General features: G+C 40.7%; 2 protein-coding genes across 2 annotated transcripts in view; one reads left to right on the top strand and one right to left on the bottom strand.

Annotated features, from left to right (window-relative positions):
- LOC149251276 (ketose-bisphosphate aldolase class-II family protein) overlaps positions 1-18,223 on the top strand; it is a 457,406-nt gene that overhangs the window by 263,147 nt on the left and 176,036 nt on the right. The window contains exons 24-29 of the mRNA XM_089459330.1: positions 5,673-5,887; positions 6,186-6,273; positions 6,376-6,495; positions 6,609-6,727; positions 6,824-6,896; positions 6,988-7,107. Of these exons, the coding sequence (XP_089315456.1) occupies positions 5,673-5,887; positions 6,186-6,273; positions 6,376-6,495; positions 6,609-6,727; positions 6,824-6,896; positions 6,988-7,107 (735 nt within the window). The remainder of the gene's footprint in view (positions 1-5,672; positions 5,888-6,185; positions 6,274-6,375; positions 6,496-6,608; positions 6,728-6,823; positions 6,897-6,987; positions 7,108-18,223) is intronic.
- On the bottom strand, positions 30-2,965 carry LOC149251278 (uncharacterized). The gene is made up of 2 exons (XM_089456510.1): positions 494-2,965; positions 30-362 (listed from the first exon to the last, which is right to left on the bottom strand). The coding sequence occupies exon 1, from the start codon at positions 2,425-2,427 to the stop codon at positions 739-741; it is 1,689 nt and encodes a 562-aa protein (XP_089312636.1). The 5' UTR covers positions 2,428-2,965; the 3' UTR covers positions 30-362; positions 494-738.

Below are 18,223 nucleotides of genomic sequence, written 5' to 3'. Positions count from 1 at the left end.
TAGCAGCTATAGGAGGCTGAGGTGGACGGAGACCACGTCCTCTACTGGTGGTAGTGGTAGCCCGGGTAGCCCGGGTAGGCGGTGTCACCTCCTCCTCCTGCTCCTCCAACTCCTCCTCCCCCTGCTCCTGCTCCTGCTCCTCCTCCTCCTCCTCCTCCCCCTCCTCCTCCCCCTCATCCTGCACTAACCAATCCTCAGTGGGATCCATGAGAGGCCTCTCGGTCTCAACCCTCCATTCAGCAGTGGTGTCAATCCCATCCAATGAGATGGCTTCCGTATCAGGTGTCTTCTCTAGTTGTTTCACCCACAATCGAAGATTGTAGTAGACATAGACCATGTCATTAAGTCTATGGGACTCCAACCTGTACAAAGTTCATGAAATAATAAATTAATAGTTAATAATTAATATTATAAAAAAAATATTGTTTAAAACTTTAATGAATTCAAAAATTTATTTGGAAATTTGCAATATTTTAAATGTTTAAGTGTTAACCTATTGCGCTTCTTGTTGTGTATTTTTTCAAATACACTCCAATTGCGCTCACATCCCGAGGAGCTGCATGTTTGGCTGAGGATGCGTATGGCAAGATTTTGCAAAAGGGGTACTCTGCCACCATACATCTTCCACCATGCGTCTACAACAAAATTACAAATAAAATTTTAAATAAACATAAGAAAAAAATGGAATTTGAAGAAACAATGAAATTTGAAACAAAGTTACAAAGTACATACTACAAACTAAAAAATACCTGGCATTTTAACCGTCCTATCAATGACAGCCATATCAAAGCCAAATAAGCCACCTGACAACTTATATTGCTCAATTTGTCTAGAGATCTCCATACGTTCTTCTGAAGATCTCACCATCTTCTGGACACAGGTTAATAATCCTTCCACGACCTCAACATCAAAATTAAACCCACATGCATAAGAAAATGCAGGGTTCAGGAAAAGCCCAGCAGCATGAATGGGACGATGGAGTGTGTTGTTCCATCGCTCATCAATGACCTTCCATAGAAGGAGTTGTCTCTGGAACCCATCATCTCCCTTGTCATCATAGTAGGACCGAATGGCTTCTTTGGCCCTGTCCATGGCTTCATACAAATAGCCCATTGCGGGCTTCTCACCATCTACCAACCGAAGAACCTTTACCAAAGGTTCAGTGACAGCGCACACCTCCTGCACTCCCGCCCAGAAGTCTTCTTGGTATGAAACAAGTCTGCAGACGGCCTCTCCTTCTGGTTTGCGGCTCATTGGCGAAGAACGCCACTCCTCTGAAACAAACATTCTCTTCAAATCCCACATAGAATTCAAGAGGGATTGAAGAGATATGAAACTCGTCGCAAACCGTGTAATGGCGGGGCGCACCAACTCTTTGTTGTTGGTGCATTTTCTCATCAAGCTAAGCACAGATGTGTGATTGTAAATAAATTTTGTGATGGTTTTTGATGAGTCAACAGCCTCTTTGACAAAGGGAATTTTCCCTATGTCCTCTAACATCAAATCAATACAATGGGCAGCACAAGGTGTCCAAAATAAAGTAGGATGCCTGTCCATAAGCATTCTACCAGCAGCAACATAATTTGCAGCGTTGTCCGTTATGACTTGGACAACATTTTCTGCACCCACCTCCAAAATAAACACATCCAGCAAATCACATAAATTTTTTGCATCTTTGATTTGATGAGTTGCATCAACAGATTTGATAAACATAGTCCCCAAGGGACAACTAACCAAGAAGTTTATAAGGGTTCTCCCCTTTTGGTCAGTCCAACCATCTGACATAACAGTGCATCCTGTTTGTGCCCATGATGCCCTAAAATCCTCCAATCTTTGGGTGCAGTCACGCTTTTCATCTTGAAGAAGCCGGCCTCTGAAATCATGAAGAGAAGGGAGTTTGTACCCCGGGCCAACACTGGCAACAGCATCAAGAGTAGGTTGGAAAAATGGATTATTCCTTATAATGCTGAAAGGAATATCACTCCAGAGGAGAAATTTTGTCATCAACTTGTCAGCTTTTTCTTTTTCAGTTCTTTTCATCATTGAACCGATAGTTGGTTGTGAACCAGGTGTGGTTCGAGGAACAAAATATGATGATGCAGCAAACGGATTGACTGACGCTGCAGTAGAACCTGTGCCACTTGGCCCACTTCCTTCAGCTGACCTTTTTAGTTGCCTTTTGAGTTCTTCTTTGGCGTCTCTAGTGTGCTCTAATTCTCCCAATGCTCTCATGGCTTTTTGGATAATTTCAGCATTTGTCTTTAGACAGGGCCCCACATCACGTCCAGGGATTTGTGCAAGGTGGAACTTCAACCTGTATATCCCCCCGAATATTTCCTTTCCACACAACTTGCAATACAAGTTTTGTCTATCATTCGGAGTTTTAGGGTCACCATATTCCCAGAAAGGATCCAATTTCCTTGGCATGTTTGTTTTTGAATTTTGAATTTGCAAACCTATGGAAAAATAAGGATTAGGAAATAGGAATTTAGGATTACATAAATGATAATAGTAAATACAAATTACAATTTAGCATTTGCAAAATTACAAGCTAATTATTTCCAAAATCCCAATTTCTAAACCCAAGTCACCCAACCAAATGCCAAAAAACAATGAAAAATCAAAAAAAATAAACAATGTTTAAAGAAAATGAGAAAATAAAAATCAAAAATTGGTTCTCATAGTCATAACAAATAACCCATCCCAAATCAATGAAAAATTTCCAAAAATTCTTTAAAAACAATGAAAAACAAAGTTTTTATTGAACCAAAACAAAAAAAAATTAATCTACATACCTGGTTTATGGACAAATTGGCGATCTTGGCTTGGATTCCTCCTAAAATCGCTTCGATTCGCTCCCACAACCGACGGCAACCCTCTCCCTCCCTTCTTCTCCTTCTCCTCCGCGGCGGACTGCTGAATGAATAAAAAAAAAATCGTTTTTTCCATATAAAACCCCGCTGCCCGCGCCCTCCGCGATTTTAACCGAAAAAATCGCGATTTTATCGAAAAAATCGCGCGATTTTTTCGATAAAAATCGCTATAAAAAAAATTGGCGATTTTTTCGATAAAAATCGCGCTTTGAATCGGCAAATTTAAAAAATCGCGATTTTCCGATTTTATCGCGATTTTATCGCGATGTGTGCAACACTGCTTTTTACAGTAGGTAAGTGTTCCAATATATTCAAGAGAATTATCATATTCCTGTAGCAGCCTGGCAGTTAAGGAGGCCACATTGTACTCAAGGGAATCATCAAATTATCAATTCTGATTTTTCCTATCAGTTTCAACTTTCGAGGTTATCCCAGGTGTTGTTCTTCCATGGCATTGAAAGGTAGATTCAGGGAGCAGTGAACAGTACTTACAATTGAATGAAATGCACCAGCGTGACATGCCAGAGGTCTATTGTCAAACAATGACGAGATCATGTGATAATAGAGTGATATGATAAAGTTAGCACTAGTAGCCAATCAGCATGCCTATAGTGCTCTAAACAAAGTCAAGACACCAACATTCAAACCGCAGTCCAATGGCTAATCTTGCAATGCTCCAACTGACAAAACTGCATGAAATAGATAGTGAACAAAGGCAACCACAGTGAAGTTTAAAGAAAGATAATATATGTTAGGATAATAGGATTCAAAGCTTTGTCAACTGTGTTACCATCAGACAATGATGCACAGTACCCCAAACACTGGTCAAGATAACTGAAGTGTAAACAGAGCTTACCCACAATGAATGCTGCACCGGTTTACGGGCCGGTCTTGAACGCTGCACAACAATCGCACCAACCGCACCACGATCTGCTCCGGACTCCTCCACACGACAGCTCCAGACAGCACAGGACGAAAATAACCCGCAAAAACCCATCGCGCGGCCTTTAAATTACACTTTTTGCAGCATACGTATTCAATCGGTCGAAATACGTTAGGGCCACGTTTTCAACAAACGAAATACGCGTTTTCGAAATTCAAGACACGACGAAAACCATAGAATACGTATTCAATTTTCCAGGACACGATAAAAGCCGTATTCAACACGTATTAGGGCCGTTTTCGTGTCCAATACGTAAAATATGGGACACGGGACCCAGGAGGACGTGTCCTGTGACTTAGCTTGTCAATTATTGGTAAATTTTTCAATCAAATGATGGTAGTAATGAACAATAGTTAAAGACCTAATGCCCCGAGGATCTGTGTGGGTTTACAATATTCCAAATGAACTGAATTTTATTTACAATCTTGAACCCAGAGTCCAAACTATAGAACCTAGCAACCTGCCAATAGAACTTGTTAGGCTTCTTGCAGTTGACTGAGAGTCTAGCAACTTTGTAAATCTTTATAAACTTTTACAATGCTTGTTTAGGGGTTTCCTATTTCTCATGGAGTGAACAACATCCAAGAATAACTTCACGTTACGTGCTGACATTTTGTAGAGTAAATGTAAAATGACACTTGAAAAGCGGGAAGGGCATCATGAACACAATTCATTTTATTGCACATGTAAATACTCCTTTTACTGGTAGAAAGATCTTCACTATGTTCTCAACAATGCTAATCTGTTTATACAGCAAGAATCACTATTGATAGAAACAGATCTTGTGTACCTTAAACTCTTCCTCAATAATCTTAGAAGGGGTGTGATGGCACATCTTTACTGATAGCCTCATTTCAAGTTGGAAATCCAAATAAATTCTGAATTCACCTAGCTTTGTCAAAGATACTGAAGAAATCTGTTTAACGTTATCTGAACTTCTTTGCAGACATGCAACTTATCTGGCACGAACTTCTTTTGAGAATAAATATTAAGTTGATATGGCATTTTAAACATGATTTTTAATCAGGAGCTCAAAATAGTATGGCAAGTGGGTACAAGGGGGTGAGTAGAAAGGGTCAGTAAGAGGCGCATACGTACATACTACACACCAAAATCATATCCATTTGTCTGATGCCCGCTGATGTTGCATACTATTTTGGGAATTAATTTTCGCTTTTTCCGAAGTGAGCAGACACAAAGACAAGAAATATTGTCTTACTCTCCGGCAGAATGTCTATGCATCATGCGGCTCGTTTTTGGAACTTACATGCACCATATTTTGGATGCATGCGAGATGTTTATGCGAACTAAATGATGCAGAATAAATTGATTATGAAAGGTTGCAAATTATATTCAAAATAATGATAAGGTTTTTATTTAATATGGATATGAAATTATCATGACAATATTTATGGAAACACATGTATGCATGCTTGTATGTATATGTTGACGTTAGAATGGGCACCTAAAGTAGATTAGCTTCCTGCAATGCAATCGCTGATGTAGAATAGAAGAGTAGAAAGAAATTGAAGTCAAGAATGTCTAGCATTGCAATGTAGCATGTTCCTTTTCGATACTTCGATTGCTTGAGAGATTATAGATTGATCTATCATTCCAATTTGCATTCATGCAAGATTTTACTGACTCATAATATATATTCGCATGTTGGCTCGCACAGATTAAAATTTAAAGCGATGTTTACAATCAGATCATTCAAGGTTGCATCTATATTATTGGCTACATAAGAAAATTGGCACTGTGTGGGCTAGATTTTAATTTTACATGAGATGCTTTGCATATGCATTTGTACATCCTGCACACAACCATGGCTTGATTATTTCACATTCGACCTGCAGATATTTGAGAAACTAACTGGAGTGAATGTTGAAGCCAAACTTCCTGTTCTTCCCAAAGAAGAAACATTGAAGTCTCTTCTGCCTGAATGGCATGTAGACCCAACTGAAGAAATTCAAAAGCTGGAACATAATGGAGTTGCGAAAGTATTAATTGTGCTTGATGATGACCCAACTGGAACACAAACTGTGCATGGAGTTACTGTATTAACAGAGTGGTAACTTCTTTAACCATTTAGTATTCATAAATATTAGGAGTGTCCACGCTAAATTTGCACCATAGTTTCCTGTTTAATATTGCTTTTATCTTTTAGAAAGTACTTTTCAACTTTAAAGTTTAGAATATAGTAAACTTGTTATAGTGCTTTTCTCTGGAGTTGTTTGTAATTTTTCCTTCAAGACCTGGGACTAGCATTGATGCCACTTGTTTCAGATGTAATTGAAGGATATTTTGGCCTTCCTGGACCACTGGCCCATGCTTATTTGTTATAAAAGGAATTTCCCCTCATTGTGCAGGAGCATCGAGTCCCTTGTTCAACAGTTCAGAGAAAGACCATCATGTTTTTTTATTTTGACAAATTCTAGAGCTCTGAGTACTGAGAAGGTAAAGACAAATAAAGTAGCAGATATTATACATAACCTACAGTGTTAAGGATCTTTCTCGTGAGATGTAAATAAGAATAGTACCTGTTGGGGAATTTTTCAGGCAATCTTGTTAACCAAGGAGATTTGCACAAATGTAAAGATTGCAGCTGCATCTGTTGAAAATATTGGTTACACAGTAGTTCTAAGAGGAGACTCAACACTTCGTGGGCATTTTCCAGAGGCAAGAACCAATGTTTGTCTTTCCTTAAATTTGAATGGAAATAACTCAGATGAGATTTGAGTTTAATTTTGAAAAATTGAGTGCATCTGTCTGAAACTAAAAAGTTATCTCAGGAAGCAGATGCTGCAGCATCTGTAATAGGGGAGACAGATGCATGGATTCTTTGTCCGTTCTTTCTTCAAGGTGGGCGATACACAATTTCTGATGTGCATTATGTAGCAGATGGTAACAGGTATACCAGATTTGCTGTGACATGAAGTGTATTCTAGGTGTATTTCCTTCATATTACCAAATCTTGTATTAATGGATAAACATTGTGGGCTTGAAGACTTGTTCCTGCAGGCAGGACCGAATTTGCCAAAGACGCTGCTTTTGGTTACAAGGCTTCAAATCTTTGTGAGGTGCATTTGGTTAATAAATTTCATATTGAATAATTGCATAATAAAGACCCTGTGTGTTTGTCTATCTTATTTTGTTATTTTGTCTGAGCAGTGGGTTGAAGAGAAAACAAAAGGACGTGTATCTGCTACAAGCGTTGCTTCAGTCTCCATTGAGACCATAAGAAATGGGGGTCCAGATGCTGTTTGTCAGCAACTTTGCAATCTGCCAAAGGTAAGGATGCATGGTTCTCTTCTTTTACAAGTCTAAGAAACAAACATTTTACTGTGTCGGATATGTGACTCCTATATTAATCATTAAGTTTATTCTATTGGCACAACTTGAATGTACATCTTTTAGTGTAATCTATTGAAGATTTATCTCATGGATGTTATTGCTTAAATAAGATAATTTATATCTGTGTCATTTAGTGGAGCTTATTTTTTCTCTAAAGAAGTGCTATAAGATCTTTGTGCAAAGATTTTGGATTAACGTAAGCATGATGTTCCAATGTTTTCTATAATAGTAGACATTAAAGTAGATAAAATAGGTTTCTGGAGCTCGAGGGAGAAACAAAAGAACCATTATTGATCTAGGGGGATGTTGGTGGCCACCTGCCTATCCCACTTGGACCACTACAACTATCTCTTTTTGTTTTTTAGTTTCCTTAATTGTAGCACAATTTACTATTTTTGGCAGTTTTTTTTTCAGGTCCTAAACTTCCGGAGCTGTTTCAAGACCCTAAACAACGTCTTTTGGGAAAACGGGGGCCAACATGGGACATAGATTGATGTTGGCCATTTGAAAGTTGTAGTCCTTGGATAGATCTTTCTAATGAGGTATTGTGCGCGTCAGACAAAGATTGTATGCCAAAGTTACGAATTCAGGAAGTTGATGTATCAATTTACCCAAACGGGGCCCATAGTTTGGCGCTTCATCTCCTAGGGTTAGGTTTTTGGATGTTTAGGGTTTTCCATTGTTTCTCAACAATAAATAGGCCTTCAAGCCTCATTGTAACACAGTTCAGAGGCATGTAGCCGCCACATCTCTTCTCAGAGATAAGCTACCATCGCCCGAGCTAGTTTATTTCCATTTTTGTTTGTAAGCATATTTCAGTGTTTTACATTAATGAAATGAAGTATTATTTCCGTTACATCTATGTATTTATGGTTATATCTGTCATTTGTTGCGTTCCTGTTTAAATTCAGATCAGTGGTATCAAAGATCTTTGTTTGCCTCCTCTACAATGTATCCCTGGATCAGGAAACTCTCCAACTGGAAAACTATCTCTGCCCCTCACTGCAAGAAATCTCCTTGATGAATTCTTCGACAACCGCTGCACTGCTCTCTTGAGAAAATCGATCTTTGATCTCTCACTCGTTGTGTCTTCCAAATGCCCATCAAGCCTCTTATAATCTTCTCGTTGAGTAACCAACGACCCATATTAGATTCTAATCAATGGCTCAGATCATTTTTGCTTGATCCTCGTCTTCTTCTAGAAGTTTCACCCCCAGTTTAATTAATACCCTTTAATTATTTTAATTTCCTAAGTTTAGACTTAGGCATCCATTAAAAATAATTAATTATTTTAATAAAACTGTCTTTGGGTGGAATTTCCCAAAATGATTTCTTGGTATTTTGTAATACATGTGTCCTAGCCTCCTTGCAAATTTTGAGGCTTAGAGCACATCCGATGTTACCAGAAATCAACACTCCCTCCTAGCAAAGAATGTGCTCTAGTAATGCAACTTGCTGAAGCATCACCCTTCCATGTAACATCTCCATTTGCATTGTTGATGTCTGACATCACTACCCACCAACTACTATGTAAATGCTGCATCAGTGTTGCTGCTGGCCCTTGCCACTGCCAACACTACATCTACACTGCAACTCTCTCCTATTGCTGCTGCTGCTGCAACAACAATGGAAAAGCATCCAAAATACTAAACTTGGTGTTCAATGTGCTGCATCTGCTGCTGGAGTTCTGATTGCTGCTAGTCTCTGCGCTGCCACTGAAGCCACTGTGCTGCTGCTGACTCTGCTCTATGCCAACTGCACTGTTGCGAACACTAGCTCTACGCTGCTCAGACTCTGGTGCTCCTAGCCACTGCAACTGTCACTCCGACACTCCTCTGCACCAACTGACCATGGTCCATCCTGCTACTTTTGATATGGGTTCTTGTAGCAAGGTATTGATCCAAGAGGTGGACTCGTCAAGGATCCTGCCCATCTGCAGTTCTTTCGAACTATAGTACTGGATCATCGCACCTCTCCCCTGGAGGTATCTGGGCAATCATGGTGAACTGCTCTTCCTCTATCTTTGTGGTTGTAGCTTATGGATCATGTTTCTTGTCCTTGTCCTTCTTCTTGAGAGGATACTGGGTAGCGTAGTGACCAAATTCACAACACCTGAAACATTTGATCTTTGAGACATCTCTCTTCTTCTTCCGTTGCTCCTATTGCCCCTTTGATGCAAGGGCTGCATTCTCTTCCTCCTCCTTGGGCTTCGTCCCACTGTTGTTGCTTCCATCAAGTTTGCACTTAACTAAGTCTTGCCTCATCTCTTCCTGCTAAAGAGCGGCCCACAACCCTTCCCAATCCGACAAACACCTGCCATTCTTCTTAGACTGAATTCAAGACCAACCTCACCATCTTAGTGGGCTGAGGCACTGATCCTACAGCTGCCAACGAGTCTCGGATCTCCTGAAGCTTTGATAGCAACGGATAAATGCGTTCCCCCTTCTGCATCCTTGTGGATCTCATTTTCTCCTCCAAGTACATCTTGAGTTGCTCTGAAGATCCTTGATACAACGTAGCCAAGGCATCCCACATCTCCTTGGCAATCCCTTTGCCAGCAATGTGACACACAACCTAATCCCTCACTTTGTTGAGGATCAACCGCTTGGCGTTTGTCATTTTAGCCTTGTACTTCTTAAGTGAATCCGCATCTGCAGGTTCAACTACCACACTATCGACATAGGCTTTGAGATTATGCTCATCTAGAAGGCATGAGATCCTAGCCTTCCAAATCACATGGTTGGATGTTCCATCCAACCAATCTTGATCTCTTAATCCATTAGCTACCATATCTACCAACAAAATGTCAAATTGCCTCCTCTCTCCTCTACATTGCTGCTAGGCTAGCCTACGCACTCCTTGCTAGAGTTAGTAGATCTACTCCTCTCTATAGCTGCTCAGCAATTGAGAAATCGAATTCCCTGGGTCAGAATTCTCTGAGGAAGAAATTCCCTCAAAAATTGTCTCTTTCCTTCTTCTGTTGATTTTTTGCCCCAACAACTGCTGCAAAAAACTAGGTCTCACCTGAAGACTACTCAGCGCTGGATCTGCTGCTATGCTGCTCCCTCTGCCACTGACAAATCACGAATTGGAAATATTACCTCTTTGTCAACTCACTCAGAGAGAGATTTTCCTCGAGAATCTTGCCCTCTTGGTTTGGACTACGCAATCCCTTTGGGGATTCGATCTACTGCCTACGTAGCACTTCGATCTCCCTTCTCTTTAACGCTGGGTTCTTCTGGTCTGCTCTCTTGTTTCACCTACGCTCTGATACCATGTGAAAATTTGGATAGCCAAATCCCCTACTGTAGCAAACTGATATTAGTTCTCCTACTTGTTAATTCATGCAAGTTATTTACTGTGTTACACTGTAAATATCGAAGTAAATACAACTGCAACCTTCACTAATTAAATTATGTGGAAACAAGAACTGAGCAACAAGAAATAACCACACACAAAATTGACACCATTTTTTTTGGACAAATGTCCCCGGAAAAACCCAATGTGGGAAAACCGGTGCAACAACGAGGGTTTATATTATTATGCAGTAGTTTCTGAATACAATCTTTCGATGCCTTACTGGTTATCCGATACAGAGAATTTGACTGGCAAATTAGTGAGAAATACCTCACACTATCACTGGAAATTTGATACTGATCCAGGCTCTGGATGGTAAGCCCCACATTGCTTTTGCGCTGCCTCTGCGTTAGCCTACACAGTCCAGTGTTATAGCTACTAGGCTTTGCGCCACCCTCTGGTCGATTTGCCTCTGGAACTTCAACTCTTCTGCCCTTCCGGTCTCACACCTCGGCTTTTGGCTCTAACACTGGACTCTAGCAAATTTCGAATCTCCTCTCAGGCTTTGTGCTGCCTCAACGTGGCTCTACACTGCCCATCGTGGCTTTGCACTGCCTCTGTTGTATCTCTCTCCGCCTTCTCTGCAATATATTCCTGGATCAGGAAACTCTCCAACCAGAAAACTATCTTTGCCCCTCACTGCAAGAAATGTCCTTGATGACCTCTCCAACATCCGTTGCGCTGCTCTCTTGAGAAAATCGATCTCTGGTCTCTCACTCGATGTGTCTTCCAAATGCCCATCAAGCCTCTTCTTATAATCTTCTCGTTGAGTAACCAACGGCCCAAATTAGATTCTAATCAATGGCTCAGATTATTTTGGCTTGATCCTTGTCTTCTTCTAGAAGTTTCACCCCCAGTTTAATTAATACCCTTTAATTATTTTAAATTCCTAAGTTTAGACTTAGCCATCCATTAAAAATAATTAATTATTTTAATAAAATTGTCTCCGGGTGGAATTTCCCAAAATGATTTCTGGGTATTCTGGAATATGTGTGTCCTAGCCTACCTGCAAATTGTGAGGCTTAGAGCACATCTAATGCTACCAGAAATCAACAACCCCACCTCACTCCTGGAGCTATAGTTGCAAACGTAGCGAAATTTGATCTACTCATACTGCTGTTGTTACCGCATTGCTGAAATAATGAGTCTTATCTTCCCAGATCCTGAAGTACTAGCTTCCATAGGGCTGCTCCCGCTGAAATTAGACTCTCTTTATGTCTTGATCTCCCTAAGGAAAATCTCTCTGCTCCCTCCTGACAACTCGCATTGCCCACTGTAATAGAAACTAGATTACGTAGCTATGTGCTAGGAATTTGATAGCTAGAACTGCAACTGCAATTTGCATTGCTTGTGTCAATATCTAGCTCTGCAATTGTCTCACGTGTATTGATTGCAACTAGATATGCAACTATCATCTGAATGACTAGTCGTGTCTACTGGCACTGAACCCGCTACTATGATGCTGTGGGCCCTCGTAGCAAAGGGATGGTCCTGTTGCAACAACCGGGAACTGATCTGACTAATCTCCTTGTTGCAACTGCGTTGGACCTTGCCCATATGACACACTGGAGTCTCATACTCCACCTGGATCTGGTGCCCCACTTTCTCCTTTTGAGCCTTGTCCCTTACTGGGACCTTTCTTTGTTTTGCAACTCACACTAGACAACTCACACTTCCTCCAACACTTGTGTCCGACAACTGGAAGTTGATCTGTTGCCCAGGTCGTTAACTCGTACAACCTCCTCTGGCAATCCTGTATGCCATCTTTGGAAAGTTGCAAAATCTGCGAAACTCAAATAACTGGGAAAATATACAAGAATCTCCTCCTCTTTTGCTCGGCTGCTAGCACTGCTACTTGCACTCCCTTGTGGAGTGAGAAAATCTATTTGTTGCTATTGATTGTTGCAACTGGAAATATTGGATTTCTAAAGCTGGAAACCCTCTGAGAGAAACTCCCTTTGTGTGTGTACTTTCTCTTCCACCTGGCGTTGATTCTACTCTAACAAACCTACAACAAAACCCTTTTGCACCCAGACAAGAAATTTGCTCAATGAAAATCTGAGCTACGACTACTCCCTCTGCCTACTGGAATCACTCAAACTGGCAAGTCTAATTTTTCTGCAACCTTGCACTGAAAAATCAAACTGCCCAACAATTCGCACGACCTGACTAGGCACTCCGCAACCCTTGGAAAATTCGTCCTACTGCTCCCTCTGAACAACGAATTTTCTTCTAACGCTTCTGAGCTTCCCAGTTTGATCAGAATTGCTTCGATACCATGTGAAAATTTCACCACTGATTTTCTATTGCAACAACTGGAATTAATTCTTCTAATTGTTAATTAATTTAGCAGTTTATTGTTACGACAACAATGAATTTCAATTAATCACATTGCAATCTTCACAAAATTAAATACTGTGGAGGACAAACTAGAAATTGAGAAAATATTGGCACACACATACAAAATTATGACATAGTTATTTTGAACTAAAGTCCTCGGAAAAACCAAACATGGGAAAATTGGTGCAACAACTAAGGGTTTTTATTATTAAGCAACAGTGAGAAAATTTTGGGTACAACTGGATGCCCAAACTGGCAACCCCCTATAGGAAAACTAGCCACAAAAATTAGTGAGACAAATTTTGTCTCATCCGGCACTGATCCAACTCCAAAACTGGCTCCAAATGGGCTTCAAGAAACCCTTGCATCAACTGTTCAACATCTACGTCAAATCTGCGTAGGCACTTGTACGCTTTGCCTGGAACTGCAACTAATCAAGCCATCTGCCCAATTCAGTCTCTGAGAATGACTTGTTGGACCCTTTTGGAAAATCCTCTGGCATCTACCAACTAAATCGACCCTCTGTCTGGATAAATCAACCTCTTCCTCTGAAGCTTTTGCGCTAGCACTGTGTAGCCTCACTGACGAAACTCGACGCTTTTGTAGTTGACTTTTCGGAACTGGAAGACTTCCTACGGACTCACTGTCTCTACCCCTCTCTGTCTCTGCTTCCCTTCTCTAGCTCAAATTCTTCCGTCAAACTGCTATTGTAGTTTGGAAAGTCAAATGGCCCAAGGAAATCGATTTCAAATGTGTTCCTCCATCTACCCATTGATTTCTTCTTATAATCTCATTGTGGGACTCCAACGGCCAAGATTAAATCTTAATCAATGGCTAAGATTATTCCTAGTTGATCCGTGTGAGTTTCTATAGAAATCTCACCTTCCTCAATTAATTGCTATTAATTAATCATTTTTCCGAAGACCAACATTTTGCCGGAAGAGTTCGTGCCAGAGAGGTGACACAGAGATAGAGAGGGTTAGAGACAATGAATCTGGAGGAAGTCTTCCAGTTTCGAAGAGTATCTTGCAGAGAGGTAGACATACCCAGCTGCTATAGAGAGGTTGCTTAAGGGTTGCGTAGTTGCCTCTAGAGGGAAATTCATTTTAGTTAAAGGAAGGGTCATTTCAGGTGCTAGTGGCCAGAGGAAATTCTAGAGGTCCAGGCTAGAGGCTTCGAGACCAGCGATAGTCAGTCGGTAGCTGATTCAAGGCAGTTCTGAGCCAGCGAGTTTCAGGCCTGTGCAGAAGTGCGCAAAGCATGCGTAGACGCAGTTGGAGAGCCAGTTCGATTGGCTTGACTGAGGCAGGATTGGTTGTGGGGGTGAGGAAAATTCCTCACAAAAGTTTTGCCGATATTTTTTCTATAGGATTGCCAGTTTTTCAGCATCCAATTGTACTCAGAATTTTCTCACTGTTGCTTAATAATAAAAACCTTCAGCTGCTGCACCGATTTTCCCACATTGGGTTTTTCTAGGGACTTATGTCCAAAAACAACGGTGTTATATTTTGTGTGTGCGGTAGTATTTTCTCAGTTTCCAGTTTATCTTCCACAGTGTTTACTTTGGTGAGAATTGCAGTTGTGAATTATTCATTGTTTTCTGTAGCAAATAATCTGCAAAATTAATTTACAGTTAGAAGAATATTTTCCAGTCGCTGCAATAGTTAAAGATTTCACACAAGGGAGGAATTTAGTTGTCTTCAAGTTAACTAACTAGTAAAATCCCATGCCCTGAACTGGAAAATTTAGGATCCCGGTAACCATTTGTGCATTAAAATTTCACATGAAAAAATAATCTTAATGACACTCTATTAGTCTGAAGATTAACTTTTGTATTGAATTTCATTCATGTTTTGTTGACCTAGTAATCAGCTGAAGACCAAATCATACTTAGGTGTTAAGACTATAGAAAATTAACAGTTCGATCCAGTGTTGGACTTGGTGGGTTACTCTTCTGATGCAAAGGAGAAAGCCTAAAAATTCTTTGCATAATTTGGACTTACCAAGACTGGTGTTGATGATATTGCCTCTCTCTGAAGGGATTTTCTACTTTTGGTGTTCCATTTGATCTTCTGATTCATATTTAACATGGCTGAAACAGGCTTAACAATCTCAGCAAAATTAGGTGAAAATATTTTAATAAAATTGATGTTGCCAGAGAAAGATAGGATTGTCTTTTTATTAGTAGGCAATGGTAGCTTCTCTATCCCCTCTACTTTGTCTGGCTCAATTTTAACCCTCTCTTAGATACATTATGCCCAAGATCTTTCCTTCATGAACCCCCAAAACCAACTTTGTAATATTAGGAGAAATTTAATATTTTCTACACCTCTCAAGAGCTTTCCTAAGATGATGGATATGCACTTCTATATTAAGGGAATTTTATTAGATCATCTCGATAAACCACAATAATCTTACCCATTATGTTTTGGAATGCATATTCCATCGTTCTTTAGAAGCTGGATTTGACATTAAGTAACCTGAATGGCATTCTGAGATATATGAGTGTACCTCATGGTGTGGTGAATGTGGTCTTACCTTGTTCTTTTAATGCTACAAGTGCTTGATTATATCCTGAAAATCCATCCAACATGGATATCATACCTGATTCTGTAACCTTCTATAACAAATGATCCATATTGGGAAATGGGTAGCTCTTTCTAGCTGGGATTAGACTTGTCCCCCAAGATGGATGTTCAATAGGACCAATCATTCCAACTTCCAACATCTTCTGTAACCCCTTTTAAATGATTGATGCAAGATTTGGATTGATCTTCCTTTGTATTGCTAGAAGGATTTTGATCTTTTAATAGAATTGTATGCTTGAAGATACCCCCTTTATAGGCTTTAAGATCTTCATAGCTTCATTTGAATATGCCTTTATATTCTCTGATTATTGGAGAAGTAAATCCCCTCTGCGGACAGAGGCGATCCCACTAGCCCAAAATGGGTCTAGCAACAATCAATTAACGCTACCATGCAAGTTCCTAGTTGCAAATTGAAAGTGGATTATGAGAACCAACCTGGAGTCCAACGCTAGTGTCGTAGACGAGTTGATACTCTCGTTCCCTTGCTTCGGCAGGTCACGATCCTCACGATCTCCGCGAATGGATACCTGCACATGCAAAGAACGAAGCGAATACAAGCATAAAATCCACTAAATACAACTATATATCGGTCAGAAAAGACATAGATCAAACATTATCATAATGAACAATAAGATCGAAACCATAACGATAGTCGTTTATTAATGAATAATCAACAGAGAAAAATACAACCAAAGTTCTGACGTTGAATCTCTCCTCTGGCTGGGCGAGCAGCTACATATGTCTTGCAATAGACCTTTCTCTCTCTTTGATTATGAATACACAGCTCAGACTTCTGGCAGCATAACCTCCCTATGCTCCAAGACTCTTACTATCACTCAAGACAAGCGTTATCACTACTAGCACTATCACCACTACTCCAAAACTAGCTTGTCAAATGCATGAGGACAGACTTTTATAGATGGAGAAGGGGAGGAAGATACAATGCACCAAGACACCCATTATGGATTGGCATTATCTCCAAAAAGCCGTTGTGGATAGATGTAAGGGATAGATGATGAATTTCGACATCTAGAAGATTAGCTTTATCCTCAAAAGACTTCATGACTTGAAGGGAAAAAACATCCGGGCGCGCGTTTGTTAAAAATCTTTTCCAAACTCGGTTGGCGCGGGTGTTTCTCTAAGACAGAGCGCCAATGGGCGCGCCTTCTTTTGAGGATCTCCCTCATTGGCGCGGGTAGTACACTGTGGACCTACGCTAATGGAAAAAGGGCACTTTTCAGGGATATTTTGCAGGAGGTGTCTTCAGGGCACATGAAGTCCATACTTAGGGGAACATAATGCAAGTGTTTTTAAGTTATGTCACTGCTCACAGGTCCCGGAATGAGTCCTCCAAAGTACGTGAAAGGGGTAACAGGGACGGTGACCGATGGTGACAAATTACTGTGTAATAGATGCCCCCTAAAGCATGAGGCCCGAGAGAGAGAGGGGTGAAATGCTTTACAAGAACACATGTAGCTACCGCCGAGAATCTGCATCGAGAGATACAACTGATAGCTCAAGTACATGATATATGTGGTATGGTCGCAGCCATCCATAAGAGAGTACATAATAATCTAGATCCATAGTATGGGCGCAACCATCTGGTTAGGACCAATGAATAGACTCAGGTATGGTCGCAGCCATCCAGTGAATGAGTCATGTAACAAGAATCACGCCTGGATTACAACAGACAAAATCCAGGGTCTTGCGCTCCATCTCGACCCGAACAAAAGTACAAGTTCAAGCATGCGAATATATGAGCTGAAGTCGAACATGCATGAACATCGTCTGATTACCAGTCAATAATGAAAACTGTTAACAGACGCGAGAGGTACCACCAATAATGACAATGGCCCTCAAGGTACTATAGGTACAATCTACGGCGTGCGAATTAGTGATCTGGCGTCGAACACCCGTAGAATCATTCGATCGGAGGCCAATGATGAAAACCTCACGTCGAACATGAAGAACCTGCCATTGAGGCATGCAGGCTCCAAGGCACCGGAAGGGAGTCTCTAGATCAGCTTCCTGGATAATGAGCTGAAGTCGACAGGAAGTGACCTTGATCGAAGGTGGGCCATGATGTTTCCCACATCATCGACACGAGCCAGAGAGATAATGTTGTGAATCAGGATTATGTGAGCTATCAGAGGGAGGTTGTTTTTCTGCAGAGGTCAACTTCTCTTGAACATATTGGCGGCACGATAGTGGAATTGGCAGTATTTGACATCAATGGATCAGAGGTCATGGTGACGAGGTAATGAGCAGATGAGAGGTCAAACAGGATTATCCAAATCCACGGAGGCAAGTGAAAAATGAGATGAGATATCCCCACCCAGACACGAAAGCAGACAAGTGCCATGTTCAAGAGCGACATACTGCCGACACGACAATAATTATGGTTCCATTTTCCCCCGCCATTTCTGGCGAGTACCCCAATTATTTTTAACAAGCTTGATGGGGATAGCATATGCTTGTGGTGCGTCATTTCGACAGAATCCGATGTCATCAGGTTTTAACGAGTCTGACAAAGGAAGAACTCGGCGTCTTTTCATGTTTAGAGAGTTTGAAAAGACAGCAGAAAAGGAAACTCCAAGGGTGTCCTTTTTCGTAAAGTTGTGTCTCTCGAGCCCAAAAAAGTATAAAACAATGCTCGAAAGAACCGCTCGACCATTACGATCGAGGAGTACTTTTCATAAATAGTGATTTTGACCTAAAAAAGTAAAAAAGCGATCAAAACCACGTCGTTTCGTAACTATTAACGAGTC

The sequence above is a fragment of the Pinus tabuliformis genome, chromosome 7, assembly GCF_031772625.1.
Source record: "Pinus tabuliformis cultivar Carrire ecotype Pingquan chromosome 7, CPIR1, whole genome shotgun sequence".
In the NCBI taxonomy this organism is placed as follows: domain Eukaryota; kingdom Viridiplantae; phylum Streptophyta; class Pinopsida; order Pinales; family Pinaceae; genus Pinus; species Pinus tabuliformis.
Note: the sequence above shows the minus strand (reverse complement) of the source record. Positions and strands in the feature narration are given on the sequence as shown.

What these genes read in the sequence shown, in the direction of transcription:
- LOC149251278 (XM_089456510.1), bottom strand. Translation starts at nt 2,427, where the DNA reads ATGCCAAGGAAATTGGATCCTTTCTGGGAATATGGTGACCCTAAAACT.